General features: G+C 39.5%; 1 protein-coding gene across 2 annotated transcripts in view; it reads left to right on the top strand.

Annotated features, from left to right (window-relative positions):
• Positions 1-14,551, top strand: part of LOC149449422 (spastin-like) — a 78,381-nt gene extending 63,830 nt beyond the window's left edge. For both annotated transcript variants that reach the window (XM_089693274.1, XM_089693273.1), the window contains 8 exons: positions 136-211; positions 2,228-2,319; positions 4,243-4,322; positions 5,548-5,590; positions 8,510-8,589; positions 10,413-10,483; positions 10,991-11,031; positions 12,613-14,551. In XM_089693274.1, coding sequence (XP_089549400.1) covers positions 136-211; positions 2,228-2,319; positions 4,243-4,322; positions 5,548-5,590; positions 8,510-8,589; positions 10,413-10,483; positions 10,991-11,031; positions 12,613-12,735 — 606 coding nt within the window. In that variant the 3' untranslated portion in view covers positions 12,736-14,551. The remainder of the gene's footprint in view (positions 1-135; positions 212-2,227; positions 2,320-4,242; positions 4,323-5,547; positions 5,591-8,509; positions 8,590-10,412; positions 10,484-10,990; positions 11,032-12,612) is intronic.
• The last annotated feature ends 540 nt before the right edge of the window (positions 14,552-15,091 follow it).

The raw sequence follows: 15,091 nt of genomic DNA, 5'->3' as shown, positions 1-15,091 counted from the left end.
GAGTCAAATAGATAACGAAGGATACAACCTGCTTTTTAGTGTGTTTTTTCTTTAAATTAATACTGTATTAGTGCCTAGCTAGTTGGCCTTGTTATCTGTAGTATTTTTATAAATATATATATTTTTTGTTTCCAGGTAGGAGAAGGGGAAAAATTAGTGCGGGCACTTTTTTCGGTGGCAAGGGAACTCCAGCCATCTATTATTTTTATTGGTAAGTAGTTCCAATTTTCAATTTCGCATCAACTGCTTTTTAATAATTTCAGCATCTGTTTTCACCCCAGAAAGGGAATTTTTTTAGCAAAGCCACAAATTAAAGTAAATAATGTTGGCTCTTTGTGTACGTATTCTTTGCAGCTTACACACATAATTTATTCCTTTCCCACATATTTTTCTTTCAGAGAAAAAAATCTGTTATTGATTTGATAAATTTTTTAATTTTTTTTTTTTTCGTGTCTGCTGTTCTTATCTCATTTATTAGCGAGACAGACCACATTCCCTGATACGCTACACAGCTGCATAGTATATGTAATCAAACTATTGAACCAAAAGCGTCAAATATGAAAAACTTAGTAATACACTAAAGGTATTTCAGACATCCTAATAAATATAAGTTACAAAAAACCTCTTTAAAGTCAACATTTGCGAAAAATACAGAATGTGCACCTACAAAAAATAAATGTACATTCCAGCGGAATGGTAAAGCTTTAAATTAGACGTAAACTCTTCCAAAAAACACTTGATTTTGTAGAGCACTTTAATTGAAACATTATTAGTGTTTTTTTTTTTTTTTTTTTTTCTTCTTGAGTCTGCCTGACTGTTTTAAAAGGCACTGAGATAACCGCTTTTAGTCCCAGGGCGATTTTAAAATAGTGGGTATTGCCGGGTCCCAGTGGGGGTAAGCACAGGAACCACAGTGCGTTTAGAATCTAAAACTATCCGCTCCTGGGCTTCTGATGCTTTCACAGAAGCATTTTTTTTAAACTTTTTTAAGAAAAAGAATGCAGATCCAATAAGCTGCATTGCATTGAGTTCTAGTCATCCAGCAGGGAAGAATTTTGTGGTTGAGCAAGATGGAGATTGTCACTTCACCTCCCTGCCCCTCCTCCTCCTCGTCCACCTAGTCCAGGGGTAGGCAACCTGAGAGCCGCAGGACTACAAGTTCCATCATGCTTCTGCAAGTCATAGCTGTAACTGTCAGTTTTGTAATTCTTGCAATGCCTCATGGGAAATGTAGTTCCACAACAGCTAGAGAGCCGCAGGTTGCCTACCCCTGATAGTCCAATTATAGAATGTTTTGCATTCATTCGGAAAATGTAAAGCATTCTCTGATTGGCACTGGTGCTGAGCTGCCAGACACCTGTGTTTACAATGCAGCAGGGTAGATGCTTGGCACAGGACCAAGAAGTGGTGATCACTGGAATGAGTAGTGTCTGCTTCACTGATTTCCAGTTTTCAGGGGCATCAGTTAGGTATGCTGCATATATAGTTCCATTGGTCCAAGCCAGAACAGTGTAACTATGTATAAAATATCCATACCTGGATTTGCTTTCTAAAAAAAGAAAAGGGGGGAAAAAGTATATTAAATAAATGTTAAAAATATAAATAATAAAAATATGTATACAGTGTAAAATGTGGACCATGCTTTAGCTTTACTATGCTGCTGTGTTTACATAAAAGGCTCACTAAAGTGATCTAATTTTAATGAGCAGACATTGTTGATTATATAAATTTACAAACCCTCAGAAATGTACCCCAAAATATAAACACTGTGGTGGGAAAAACTACAGGAATATATGATGTACAAAAGCAAGTTCTATATTGTATTGGTTATATACTGATAAGAAAAATCAGGATAAAATTATGGAATTTATAGTATAGTTGTCAGTAATGTTTCTCTTACTATTATGCCAGTACTTCCTGAAATTCTCTAACCTTCAGGGCGTGGCTAGTGTAAGTTATGTCCCTTCCCTCACTTTATGGCAATTGGTACCTGAGCATAATTTCCTGGGAATGTTTATAGGCTCTGGTGGAACTTTACTGAAAGTTGTTTCTTTGGCCTCGTCTTGGTACAGTGTACTGGAGGATGTGCTTTCAGTTTACAAAAGTGATTTTCCTTTTTTTGTTTTGTTTTTTTTTTGGTTTTTTTTTTTGTTTTTTTTAAACTCAAACTTAACATCTAGTAAATCCTGTTATAATTCTACTACTTGAATCCTGTTTCCCCGTGCAGATGAGGTTGATAGCCTTTTATGTGAAAGAAGAGAAGGAGAACATGATGCTAGCAGGCGATTGAAAACAGAATTTTTGATTGAGTTTGATGGAGTAAGTGTTTCCTTATACCCCATTAATATGGGATTAATTAGTATTTTTCAAAGCCTATTTGTTCTCCTTAAAGAAGGCTAATGTTCTAAATTGTTGGGACAAGTTCTAGTAGAGCTATAGTGCAGGGAAAGTCAATAGCTCTTGCTATAATGTGTGAGTATGCATAGATACACTGATCAGCCATACCTCCTATGACCACCCACCGAATATTGAATAGGTCCCCCTTTTGCCACCAAATCGGCCCTGAATGTGCGAGGCATGGACACTACTAGACCACTGCTGTGGTGTCTGGCATCAAGTTTTCAGTAGTAGATCTTTTACTTCCTGTAAGTTACAAGTTGTGGCCTCCATGGATCACACTTTTTTGCAGCACATTCCACAAATGCTCAATTTGGATTGAGATCTGGAGAATTTGGAGGCCAAGTCAACACCTCAAACTTGTGTTCCTCAAACCATTCTTGAACCACTTTTGCAGTGTGGCACAGCGCATTATGTTGCTGAAAGAGGCCACTACCATCCGGGAATATTGTTCCACAAATGGGTGTACTTGTGAGCAACTATGTTTAGGTAGGTGATACGTGTCAAGTAACATCCACATGAATGGTAGAACCCAAGGTTACCCTGCGGAGCACTGCCCAAAGCATCACACGGTTTCTGCCGGCTTGCCTTCTTCCCGCTCTGCATTCTGGTGCCATCTCTTTCTTAGGCAAGCAAAACACATGCACCTGACCATCCACATGATGTAAAACAAAACATGATTCATCAGACCCAGACACTTTCCCTTGCTCCATTTCTGATGCTCACATGTCCATTAGTCTCGTACAGAAAGAGTACATGTAGTAGTCTCATACAGAAATCTAAGCCTATACCCTGTTTCCCCAAAAATAAGACCTACCCCAAAAATAAGACCTAGTACTATTTTTGTGAATTACTAAAGTATAAGACCTACCCCAAAAATAAAACCTAGTTGTGATCAGGGCTTTTTTATTCTGTTCCGCCACCTCCAGCACTGGCCCTGTGCACACAAATGTCTACTGTCTCTTGCAAACACAGAAGCCGAACTTCTGTGTTTATAAGTGACAGTTCCTCTTGTAAGTGACAGCACCATCCGCTCCCACAGAATCTCCCTGCCTCTGTGGGACAGGGAAGGAATAGATATCGGCGGGCGCAGTGTGTTTAGGTGCGGGGCATCTTGTCCTGCAGCCTAATGCATGGAAGCCGATGTCCCAGGGGTGATCGCCGGCCAGTGGGGAAGAGGCGGAGCAGTGAATGAGTGTGCTTGGTGCACAGTGTGGGAAGATAGGACCCGAAACGGGAGCTACTACAAAGAAGGGCCGGCTGCTTACGGTTGTGTTTTGCAAAGATAGCTAACCATATGAGGGTAGTGGAGGGGGGATGTGCAGAGGTGAGCTGCAGTCAGGTGTTGCAGAGGTAAATTGACAGGTGACTTTAAGACAGCGTATATAGGTGAACTGCGGCTGGGGGGGTGCAGAGGTGAGCTGAGTTGCAACCCACCTTTGCACTTCCCAGCCACAGCTCATCTCTGCACCCCCTGGCCACAACTCACCTCTACATCCCCTGTCCACAACTCCTCTCTGCACCCTGTCTGAAACTCACCTGTCAATTCACCTCTGCAACACCTGACTGCAGCTCACAACTGTCATTAACCAGCCCTCTATAGCAACCGTCATCCAAAACTAACTGCAGCTCATCTCTGCACCCCCTGTACACACCTGTACATTACAAAAATAAGACCTACCCCGACAATAAGACCTAGTGCGTTTTTTGTTTTTTTTTGTTTTTTAGCCAAAAAAAAAATAGGACAGTGTCTTATTTTCGGGGAAACACGGTAGGTGCTACTGCTGCCTCGATAAATCATTATACAGCTCTTCATTGGTATCCCTTTTTGTTAACCTAATTTAGGTACAGTCTGGAGGGGATGATCGAGTCCTCGTCATGGGGGCTACTAATAGACCTCAAGAGCTGGATGAAGCAGTTCTCAGGTACCAAGTGAACATTTTCATTTTTTACTTTAACATACAGTATATGTGAACCCGTACCTGTTGGAACAACCCATTCAGCGTAAAATAGAAATCAGTGGCAAAATGTGTATATAATAAAATAATATAGTTTTTTTCATTTCTTTTTTTTCTTCTTCTCCTTCCTTCTTCCCTGTCCTCAGCTGCATATCGGGCTTGCCGAGGTGGGGGCGGAGTAACAGTAGTACACTTACCAGTGATTGGCTGTGCAGGGTGGGTGGTGTCAGCAGAAGTCTGATCATTGGAGGACAGGAGGGCTATTTTCCTAGTGCTGCCAGAAAAATGACCATGCTGAGATGGATGTTCTGTCATGGCTGGCGTGGTCTGTTTTAAATAGGAAAGCAGAGGATCACCAGGGATTTCACACAAAGGAAACAATGCAAAGTGAACATGATACTTTTTCAAACAAATACATTGTTACACATTTCATATACCTGATATGTGTATGTTCTACAAACACTTTAATGTGGCCATATAGGGAAACCTAATCCAAACATTTGTCAAAGTTGTTTTATACATATATTTGGTAGTTTCCCAATTACCATTATTTCTATTATAAATACAGAAAAGAACATGTGGTTCATAGATTATCGGTAGGTTGCCTCGATAAATGCTTGCTGTGTTTGATGGAATTACATTCTTCCTATGGACTGGAAGAAAGTGAAAGTCACTTTCCCACATAAAGTATTACATTTTACATGCTAATCTAATTTTGGCCTAAGTGTATGAAGAAATTTGATTTTTTTTTTTTTATTATTTATAATTGGATATGTTTTCTAGCAAAGTAAAAAATATTGTTTTTAAAAAAAAAAAAAAGTTGGTGTTTTTTCATTTATAGCGCCAAAAAAAAAAAAAGAAATCCCCAGAGGTGGTCAGTTACCACCAAAAGAGAACTCTATTTGTGGGGGGGGGGGGAAATTACATTTCATTTATGTACAGCGTTGCATGACCGCGCAATTGTCAGTTAAAGTTACGCAGTGCCGTATATCAAAAAATGGCCTGATCATGAAGGTGGGTAAATCTTCGGAGGTCAAGTTAATGGGCCAATGGCTTACCTTGAATGAACAATAAAGATGTTTTAAACACCATGTCTGCTGAAAGACTGTTGTTTGCAAAAGATGAAAGAGCTCACCCTAATGTACTGCTGTCTTATCTTCCGTTTCCTAACGCTAAATTGTTTTTTCCACAGACGATTCACAAAAAGGGTTTATGTCTCATTGCCAAATGAAGAGGTATGTTTTTTAGTGTGTGTGTTTTTTTTTTTTTTTTTTAAATGTGTTAAAAAGAAGAGGTTGACATCATACGATTAGGAAGTAACTGATGGGCTGTGAGTCCAGTGTATAAAAGTATATTGGCTGAATGTATTTACACACTTATCTGGTAGACCTACATATCTGTTAAACCTCTTCAGTGCACCCTACACCCTCCTAACACCTAGGATTCTTTGTGTAAAAATTTAAATAGTGTCTCACAGAAGTGAGTCCACCCCTCACATTTGTGTAAATATTTTATTCTATCTTTTCATGTGACAACACTGAAGAAATGACACTTTGCTACAATGTAAAGTATTGAGTGTACAGCCTGTATAACAGTGTAAATTTGCTGTCCCCTCAAAATAACTCAACACACAGCCATTAATGTCTAAACCGCTGGCAACAAACGTGAGTACACCCCTAAGTGAAAATGTCCACATTGGGCCCGATTAGTCATTTTCCCTCCCCGGTGTCATGTGGCTCCTTAGCGATACAGGGTCTCAGGTGTGAATGGAGAGCAAGTGTGTTAAATTTGGTGTTCTTGCTCTCATTCTCTCATACTGGTCCCTGGAAGTTCAACATGGCACCTCATGGCAAAGAGCTCTCTGAGGATCTGAAAAAAAGAATTGTTGCTCTACATAAAGATGGCCTAGGCTATAAGAAGATTGCCAAGACCCTGAAACGGAGCTGCAGCACGGTGGCCAAGACCATACTGCAGTTTAACAGAACAGATTCCACTCAGAACAGGCCTCGCCATGGTCGACCAAAGAAGTCGAGTGCACGTGCTCAGCATCCTATCCAGAGGTTGTCTTTGGGAAATAGATGTATGAGTGCTGCCAGCATTGCTGCAGAGGTTGAAGGGATTGGGGGTCAGCCTGTCAGTGCTCAGACCATATGCCACACACTGCATCAAATTGCTCTGCATGGCTGTCATCCCAGAAGGAAGCCTCTTCTAAAGATGATGCACAAGAAAGCCCGTAAACAGTTTGCTGAAGACAAGCAGACTAAGGACATGGATTACTAGAACCATGTCCTGTGGTCTGATGACACCAAGATAAACGTATTTGGTTCAGATGGTGTCAAGCATGTGTGGCGGCAACCAGTTGAGTACAAAGACAAGTGTCTTGCCTACAGTCAAGCATGGTGGTGGAAGTGTCATGGTCTGGGCTGCATGAGTGCTGCCGGCACTGGGGAGCTACAGTTCATTGAGGGAACCATGAATGCCAACATGTACTGTGACATACTGAAGCAGAGCATGATCCCCTCCCTTCGGAGACTGGGCCGCAGGGCAGTATTCCAACATAACGACCTAAAACACAACTCCAAGATGACCACTGCCTTGCTAAAGAAGCCGAGGGTAAAGGTGATGGATTGGCCAAGCGTGTCTCCAGACCTAAACCCTATTGAGCATCTGTGGGGCATCCTCAAATGGAAGGTGGAGGAGCGCAAGGTCTCTAACATCCACCAGCTCCGTGATGTCATTATGGAGGAGTGGAAGAGGACTCCAATGGCAACCTGTGAAGCTCTGGTGAACTCCATGCCCAAGAGGGTTAATGCAATGCTGGAAAATAATGGTGGCCACACAAAATATTGACACTTTGGGCCCAATTTGGACATATTCACTTAGGGGTGTACTCACATTTGTTGCCAGTGGTTTAGACAGTAATGGCTGTGTGTTGAGTTATTTTGAGGGGACAGCAAATTTACATGTTATACAAGCTGTACACTCACTATTTTACATTGTAGCAAAGTGTCATTTCTTCAGTGTTGTCACATGAAAAGATAGAATAAAATATTTACAAAAATGTGAGGGGTGTACTCACTCCTGTGAGATACTGTATATCCTCCCATTATGTCAGCTGGGCAGTAATATATTCAGTAATTTCTTTCTTTTTTTTTTTTTTAATTTTGTCCGCAATAAGAAAAAACAGTGCTTATAACAGTAAAAGCATAATAAACATATTTCAACAGTATCAAAGGCCATTCAAGAAGTGTGGCTTTTATCATTGTACTTGAAATTGTATTGTGTAACATCTTACACAGAAATTTATTTTGGCTTCTTTAGGCATTCCAAAAACCATACTGATTTTAATAAAGGCAAACTGAACATATGAAGAGGTTTTGTAAAACTTTTAGTTGCTACATGATAGAGAACAGTAATATACAATGTATGCTTTTGAAAGCGGCACCATTGTATCGCAATGCTTCCAGCTCCACAACCTATTTTAAAGCACAGAATGTTGTGTTAAAGCAGTAGTAAAGTCTGCTTTAATGTCTTCTTTTTTGTAGGGGCCCCCAAGGTGGGTTATGCCATAATGTGCTAGTATGCACAGCATATTTGCACATTATGACAGACTTGCATGTCAACACGAGCCCTCCAGCGTTGTGCAGTGATCGATCAGCGGGTCCCCCAGGTGCTTCCATTTTAGCCCGTTCTTCTTTCCAGGTTTCGTGCCTTTGGTTACTTGAGGCTACTGTGATGTCGCTCATGCACATGGGAGTCACATTGCAGCGGCACAGATCAGACTCATCATTGTTCCCTGAGCTGTACATGATGGCTGACAGGCAGGAGGAAGCATTCGTTTTTCTTAAAAAGAGCATTTTCTGTTTTTAAAGGCAAATTCCATTCTGCCAGTTACTTACGTGCAGGCAATAATTGTGAAAAAAGATAAATCCTTTTATTGCTTCATCAGGAGGAGTAGTCACTTGTGTCAATACATTTTGTATGTACCAGGAGCAGTTGACATGCAATAGGAATGTGTAGAGAGAGCTCCATTTTAAATATTGTGTATACAAGCTCAAAGGAAGAAATTACACATGCATTGTATTTGGTATGGCATGTCTGTGCCAAAAATATGAATCTTTTAAAATGGTCTGAACTATCTCTTTCCTAAACAGACAAGGCTTCTGCTTTTAAAAAACCTTTTAAGCAAGCAAGGGAACCCACTGACACAAAAAGAACTGACTCAGCTGGCCAGGTAGGTGCAGTGAGTTTTGATTAAATGCCAATGTACTCAATAAATTGCAAAGTCAGAAAGGAAAAATGTTATAGATTATCTATCTATGCACATACAGTTGCAAGAAAAAGTATGTGAACCCCTTGGGATTACGTGGAGTTTTGCATGAATTGGGCATAAAATGTGCTCTGAAAGTCATCTAAGTCACAACAATAGAAGAACACAGTCTGCTGAACATAATACTACACAAACATTAGATGTTGCCATGGTTTAATTGCACATAACATGTAAACATTCACAGTGCAGGGAGGAAAAAGTATGTGAACTTTTGAACTTAATAACTGGTTGACCTTCCTTTGGCAGCAATAACCTCAACCAAACGTTTCCTGTAGTTGCAGATCAGACCTGCACAACAATCTGGAGTCATTTTGGACCACTCCTCTTCACAAAACTGTTTCAGTGTAGCAATATTCTTGGGATATGTGGTGTGAATCGCTCTCTTAAGGTCATGCCACAGCATTTCAATTGGGTTGAGGTCAGGACTCTGACTGGGCCACTCCAGAAGGCGTATTCTGTGCTGTTGCAGCCATTGTTTTGTTGATATACTTGTATGCTTTGGGTCATTGTCCTGTTGCATCACCCATCCTCTGCGGAGCTTCAGTTGGCGGACAGATGGTCGTACGTTTTCCTGCAAAATGTCATGATAAACTCTGGCATTCATTTTCCCATCAATGACAACAATCCATCCAGGCCCTGAGGCAGCAAAGCAGCCCCAAACCATGATGCTCCCTCCGCCATGTTTTACAGTGGGGATGAGGTTTTGATGTTGGTGTGCTGTGCCTTTTTTTCTCCACACATAGTGTTGTGTGTTCTTCCCAAACAACTTAATCTTGGTTTCATCTGTCCACAGTATATTTTGCCAGTAGTGCTGTGGAACATCCAGGTGCTCTTTTGCAAACTTCAACCGTGCTGCAATATTCTTTTTGGACAGCAATGGCTTCCTCCGTGGTGTCCTCCCATGTACTCCATTCTTGTTTAATGTTTTCCTTATTGTAGATGTATCAACAAAAATGTTAGCATGCGCCAGAAATTTCTGTAGGTCTTTAGCTGACACTCTGGAATTCTTCTTTACCTCATGCAGCATTCTGCGCTGTGCTCTTGCAGTAATTTTTACAGGACGACCACCCCTAGGGAGAGTAGCAACAGTGCTAAACTTTCTCCATTTGTAGACAGTCTGTCTTACCGTGGACACATGAACATCAAGGCTTTTGAAGATACTTTTGTAACCCTTTCCAGCTTCATGCAAGTCAACAATTCTTAATCATAGGTCTTCTGAGAGCTCTTTTCTGCCAGGCATGGTTCACATCAGACAGTGCTTCTTGAAACCAGTAAACCCAAAACAGGTTTGTGTTTTTTAAGGGCAGGACAGCTGTCAGCAACACATCCAATATCATCACATTGATTGGAGTCAAGGTTGGCTCACTCCTGGCTCCAATTAGCTCTGGGAGAAGTCATTAAGCTGGGGCCTCACATACTTTTTCCTCCCTGCACTGTGAATGTTTACATGTTATGTGCAATTAAACCATGGCAACATCTAACGTTTGTGTAGTATTATGTTCAGCAGACTGTGTTCTTCTATTGCTGTGACTTAGATGACGTTCAGAGGACATTTTATGCCCAATTCATGCAAAACTCCACGTAATCCCAAGGGGTTCACATACTTTTTCTTGCAAGTGTGTGTGTGTGTGTGTGTGTGTGTGTGTGTGTGTGTGTGTGTGTGTGTGTGTGTGTGTGTGTGTATGTATATGTTTAATTTATTGTGTCATTTTTTTTTTTTTTATTAGGCAGACTGAAGGATACTCTGGCAGTGATATAACTGCACTGGCTAAAGATGCTGCACTTGGACCTATAAGAGGTATGAACCTAAGCAGTTTGGCTTTTACAAGGTTAACATGATATTGTACATATTAGCTTTGTTTTTGGCTGTAATTCTTTTTTTTTTTTTTTTTTTTCTTTTTAGATTTAAAGTAAGATTGTTATTGAATGTTCTGGAAATGTTGATGTACAAATGTTATCAAATTGTGTGGGATGGGAATGAGTCCCACTTAGGGGGCTTGGGGTGTTGGTGTTACAAGAGTTAGATGTTTAGGATTTCTCTTGGCACCAAATTCACACAAACTGTACAATAGTTGATGTATAAATAAATGTTGATGGTATATTGTACTTTGTATCTTCATTATGGTTGTGATGTCTTTTCAAATTTGCTATGACAAAAAATCTGAGCACTTATTTTTATATTTGACTTTTTAATAGGTTTTATTTCATGTAGTGCATTTTATAGAGACATGGTTTCTTGGGTATGGAATGTGATGACCTGTAGATAAATGTGTGTTTATTTTTTTGTTTTTTTATTCTGTTACAGAACTGAAACCAGAGCAAGTGAAAAATATGTCAGCCAGTGAGGTGAGTGTGTTGCCGTTGAACAAGTTGGCCAAATTTTTATTTTTTTTTCTAGTTCTGTATAGTGGGCACATTTGCCTATCTATCAGGTTTATATTGCAGCCCTGGTCTCCCCACTGCCTTTTTTAAAAACTTGAATTAAAGTGGTTGTAAAGGCTGAAGGTTTTTTACCTTCATGCATTCTAATTTTTTAGAAAATTTAAAACTAGAGAAAGCATCTGATCACACCGATGTTGGTGAGATTAGATAATGTAAGGGCAGAGGAGTCTGATAGTGCCTGCTGTACCATTTTACTTGTTTATTTTAAAAACTATCCTGTTCTCTATGCATTGCTTCCTTTGTGTGAAATACCTGATGATCCTGCCAGTCCCCTTGCTTTTCCTATTCCAAACTGACCACACTAGGCACAGAACACATCCATCATAGTGTGGTCCATTTCTGGTTGTGCTGGAGAAGAGTCTGCCTGTCCTCCAATGATCAGAATTGCCCCTGTTTTCCATGTTCTACAAGGTGGATGTTCAGATCTCAGCTAATGCGAGCTTTGACCTCAGGGTGCTTCAAGTTGTTATCTGAGTATTTTGCTCAGGTTCTTTAAATGGTTGTGTGTTTGTGGACCTGTTGGCAATCTGTGTTGCTATGTTCCCCATCCCTCAGTTTTATTGCTTCGGTACATCCCATGGTTTATGAATAGCTATCCTGTACTGCACGATTTAAGCTGATAGGAAATTCCCTTTCTTGGAATACAGTACAGGACATAAGTCACTTCCTTTTTGTTACCTGATCAACCCTTAGGACACTTTCACACTGATCCGCCGCAAAAAAGCATATGCATTTTTACTGCTTTTTGCCGTGCTTGCATTATTTAAAGGACATGTGACTCACAAACTGCACCAAAAACGCATCTGGGTTGCGTTTTTGAGACCTTTTCCATTTATTTCAATGGGGAAATGCGTGTTTGTTTTTTTAATTTTTTATTTAGTGATCTGACATAGGTACAATAAAAACGTAAAATTCACAAAATTAATTTTTTTTCCTTAGCTGAACAAGCATGCTCCAAAAATGCTGCAAGCAGGATCTTTTACACCGCAGCAGAAGCGCAGCACCCCAGTGTGACAACTTACATAGACCTGCATAGGGAGCTTTTCTTGCACTTCTTTTTTTTTTTTTTTTTTTTTTTTTTTTTTTTTTTTTTATGCTTCAAAAACTCCTCAGTGTGAAAGGGCCCTTATTGCTTGCTGAAAGAAAAAACTGTAGCTTGGAGTGGGTGAGATTATTTGGTTATGCTCTAGGGGTTGCAAACTCCAATCTCCTGAAGGTAGCAGCATATAACCCAGGGTCTATGATAACTAGTCTTGTGTCTTGTACTCTAAGGCATTTTATAGGCAAGTCAGAATACCTATTTTGAAATATTTTTGCATGGGGACACAGGAAGGGTATGGTCCCTGATTGTTCCCAGTTCTGGGATTTCCCTAAATCACAAATGAAAACAGACTGACTGTACATATGTCCCCAAGTGATTGTCTTGTAAATAAATGTGAAAAGGAATCAGTGTGTTTTTTTTTTTTTCTTTCCCTCTTCTTTCAGATGCGTAATATAAAATATTCAGACTTCCTGACCTCATTAAAGAAAATAAAGTGCAGTGTTAGTTCTTCTACCCTGGAATCATACATTCGGTGGAATAAAGAATTTGGTGACACCACAGTTTGAAAGACAACACTCTTCTTGTCAAAGGGTCTTCAAACCAGCTTACTAAATGGCAAATGTGATCCTGGAAGCCTTTGGAGGGATTTCATTAAAAAAAAAAAACTGGAACCTAAACAATTTTAAAAAATGAAGCTCACCTGTGTGCACTAAATCTGTAGAAACCTAATAGGGATGTGAAAACGCTAATTCTTTTTTAAATAGCGTATTAACAGGATGTTTTCCTATATACTTTGGTTTTACTTATACGGGGCTCGCTGTTATCCAAGTCTGCTGAAAGATTGTCCTTACCAGATCAGCACTGACTTCACTGGATGGGGTAGTGGCAACCTTCATTTTATGCTGTGTTCATGAGCTCAAAAGGAATACTGGCTGTAGGAAGATCTGTGCCTTGAGTACACGTTCCAGTTTGGTTTTTTTGTGCCTGTCTTTTTAATAACTTAATACTTCCATATTTCTTTGGTATTCACCAACTGTGACTGTTTGTAAATGTGTATTCATTATGGAAAAAAAAGGCTAAAGAAGATATTTGCTTTGCCAAAGTGGCAGTCATTTACTTAGTGTGCCAAAGAACACATTGTGGTGGCACAGAAAATGAAAGTGAACAAAAGCACATGAATACATGGTGAAGCAGCTGGCTTGTTTTGTTTATATGTTCAGTCCTGTAGCTCTCCTCACATGTGAACTGTCTAGCCGGTTGCAGTTTGTCAGATGATATCTTAGTTTATTTCTAGCATCTTGAAAAATGCATGATTTATTTACAAAGTATTTTGACAATTATGCTAAATGAATTTTTTCCAAATAACTTTTCAAAAACATGACTGTAATATTGTTTCCTCATTGAATTTGTTCTGCCATTTTTGAAATATATAAATGGTTCAAAAAATTTTAGAAATCATACTTGATATTCTGCTTCTTTGTTGTGTTGCATCATAGGGAGGATAAATAAATATTTGCCCTTACTTGGAAGATATGGGATGATGGGAAATGCAGAATGTGCCTCCTGGTGGCAATACAAGAATTGGGGAAATTAAAAAAAAATGTCTACACCCTTTCCTTTATGTTTAAATCTCCTTTTATTCATGGTTCAGGAATGTAGGATGGACATAGTCCCTTTCCCCTTATGTAACAAGGAAAAAATATTGTGTTTTTTTTTTTTTTTTTTTCTTTTCATAAACCGATGGTCATAGTGGTATAGAAACAACTTTTGCATTATGAAAGTGTAAAAAGTTATTTTTTTTTCTATGCATTTGATTCCTAAAAGGCCATCCAGGAATTCATGTGGAAGCTTATTTAATTGTTCTAGTGGAGAGTTCTGTTGGCCATGAAGTTGCACACTTTCTCTGTTCAAAGTTATAAGACTAAACAGGAAAATGGTACTTTTGTTTCTGATCAATGCAATGAAAAACAAATACATAACATAAAAACAAATTACTTGGCCCACATGACCTTGGTGTTTTGTTCTGGTCTTAGAGCTATGTTGGCTCAGATTTCTTTAGGCTATGGTATCTTTATCATTTATCCTGATGTTGCCCTTTGTAGATCAAATAAGTCATTTTTTTCAAGGTGCAGAACCCCATTTTAAGATGTCTTTTATCTTTAAATCATGACTAAATACAATTACCTTTTTATTTTTCCTTTGGAAGGATATAATTTTCTTTATGGTTTACATTAATGTGTGAAATATATAGTAGCATTGTCTCAAGGGTTTGGAATATGAATAGAACAGTGTGGAAGAGCCTGTTGCGTTTGTTTTGCTTCTTGAAATTGATACACTGAACTTTGTTCTAAAATGAAATTAAAGTTGTGTTTTATACAGAAATCCAGTTTGTTGAAATATTTGGACTTTTGTGTTGATGTGCTTCTAGTGTTGTAAAGATAAACTGTGGATTGACAGGGCTGTTAACAAGGATTGTTACATTTTACATGTGTGAATTTGGAACCGAAAACTGAGTGTACTGGATAGTGCAGATTAAAAAAACAAAACAAAAAAAAACATGTATTTACATTAACCAGTTTAAGACCAGCACATTGTAGCTTTACTGCTACAGGGCAACCGCTCTGTGCAGAATGCTGTATATAAACGTGATTGTGCATTTCTTGGTAGGGGGTGTGTGCACCAATCCTGGCTGTGCTGTGATACATTACAGCACATGCCAATCACCCAGTGATCGGTTCTTGGACTCAGAACACAGCCAGGGGCAGACTGACAACTGATGGGGCCCCCGGGCAATAGGGGATCATTGGGCCCGTGTCCTTGCCCAAACTCAAAAAAGCCTATGAAAAAGGTACCAGGGGCATCTCATGGGGCCCCCTACTGACCCCGGGCAGTGCCCGAGTTTCCAAATGGTCAGTCCGCCCC

The sequence above is a fragment of the Staurois parvus genome, unplaced genomic scaffold, assembly GCF_062004578.1.
Source record: "Staurois parvus isolate SC_StPar_1 unplaced genomic scaffold, SC_StPar_1.0 ptg000619l, whole genome shotgun sequence".
NCBI classification, from domain to species: domain Eukaryota; kingdom Metazoa; phylum Chordata; class Amphibia; order Anura; family Ranidae; genus Staurois; species Staurois parvus.
This window is presented reverse-complemented; position numbering and strand designations above follow the sequence as displayed.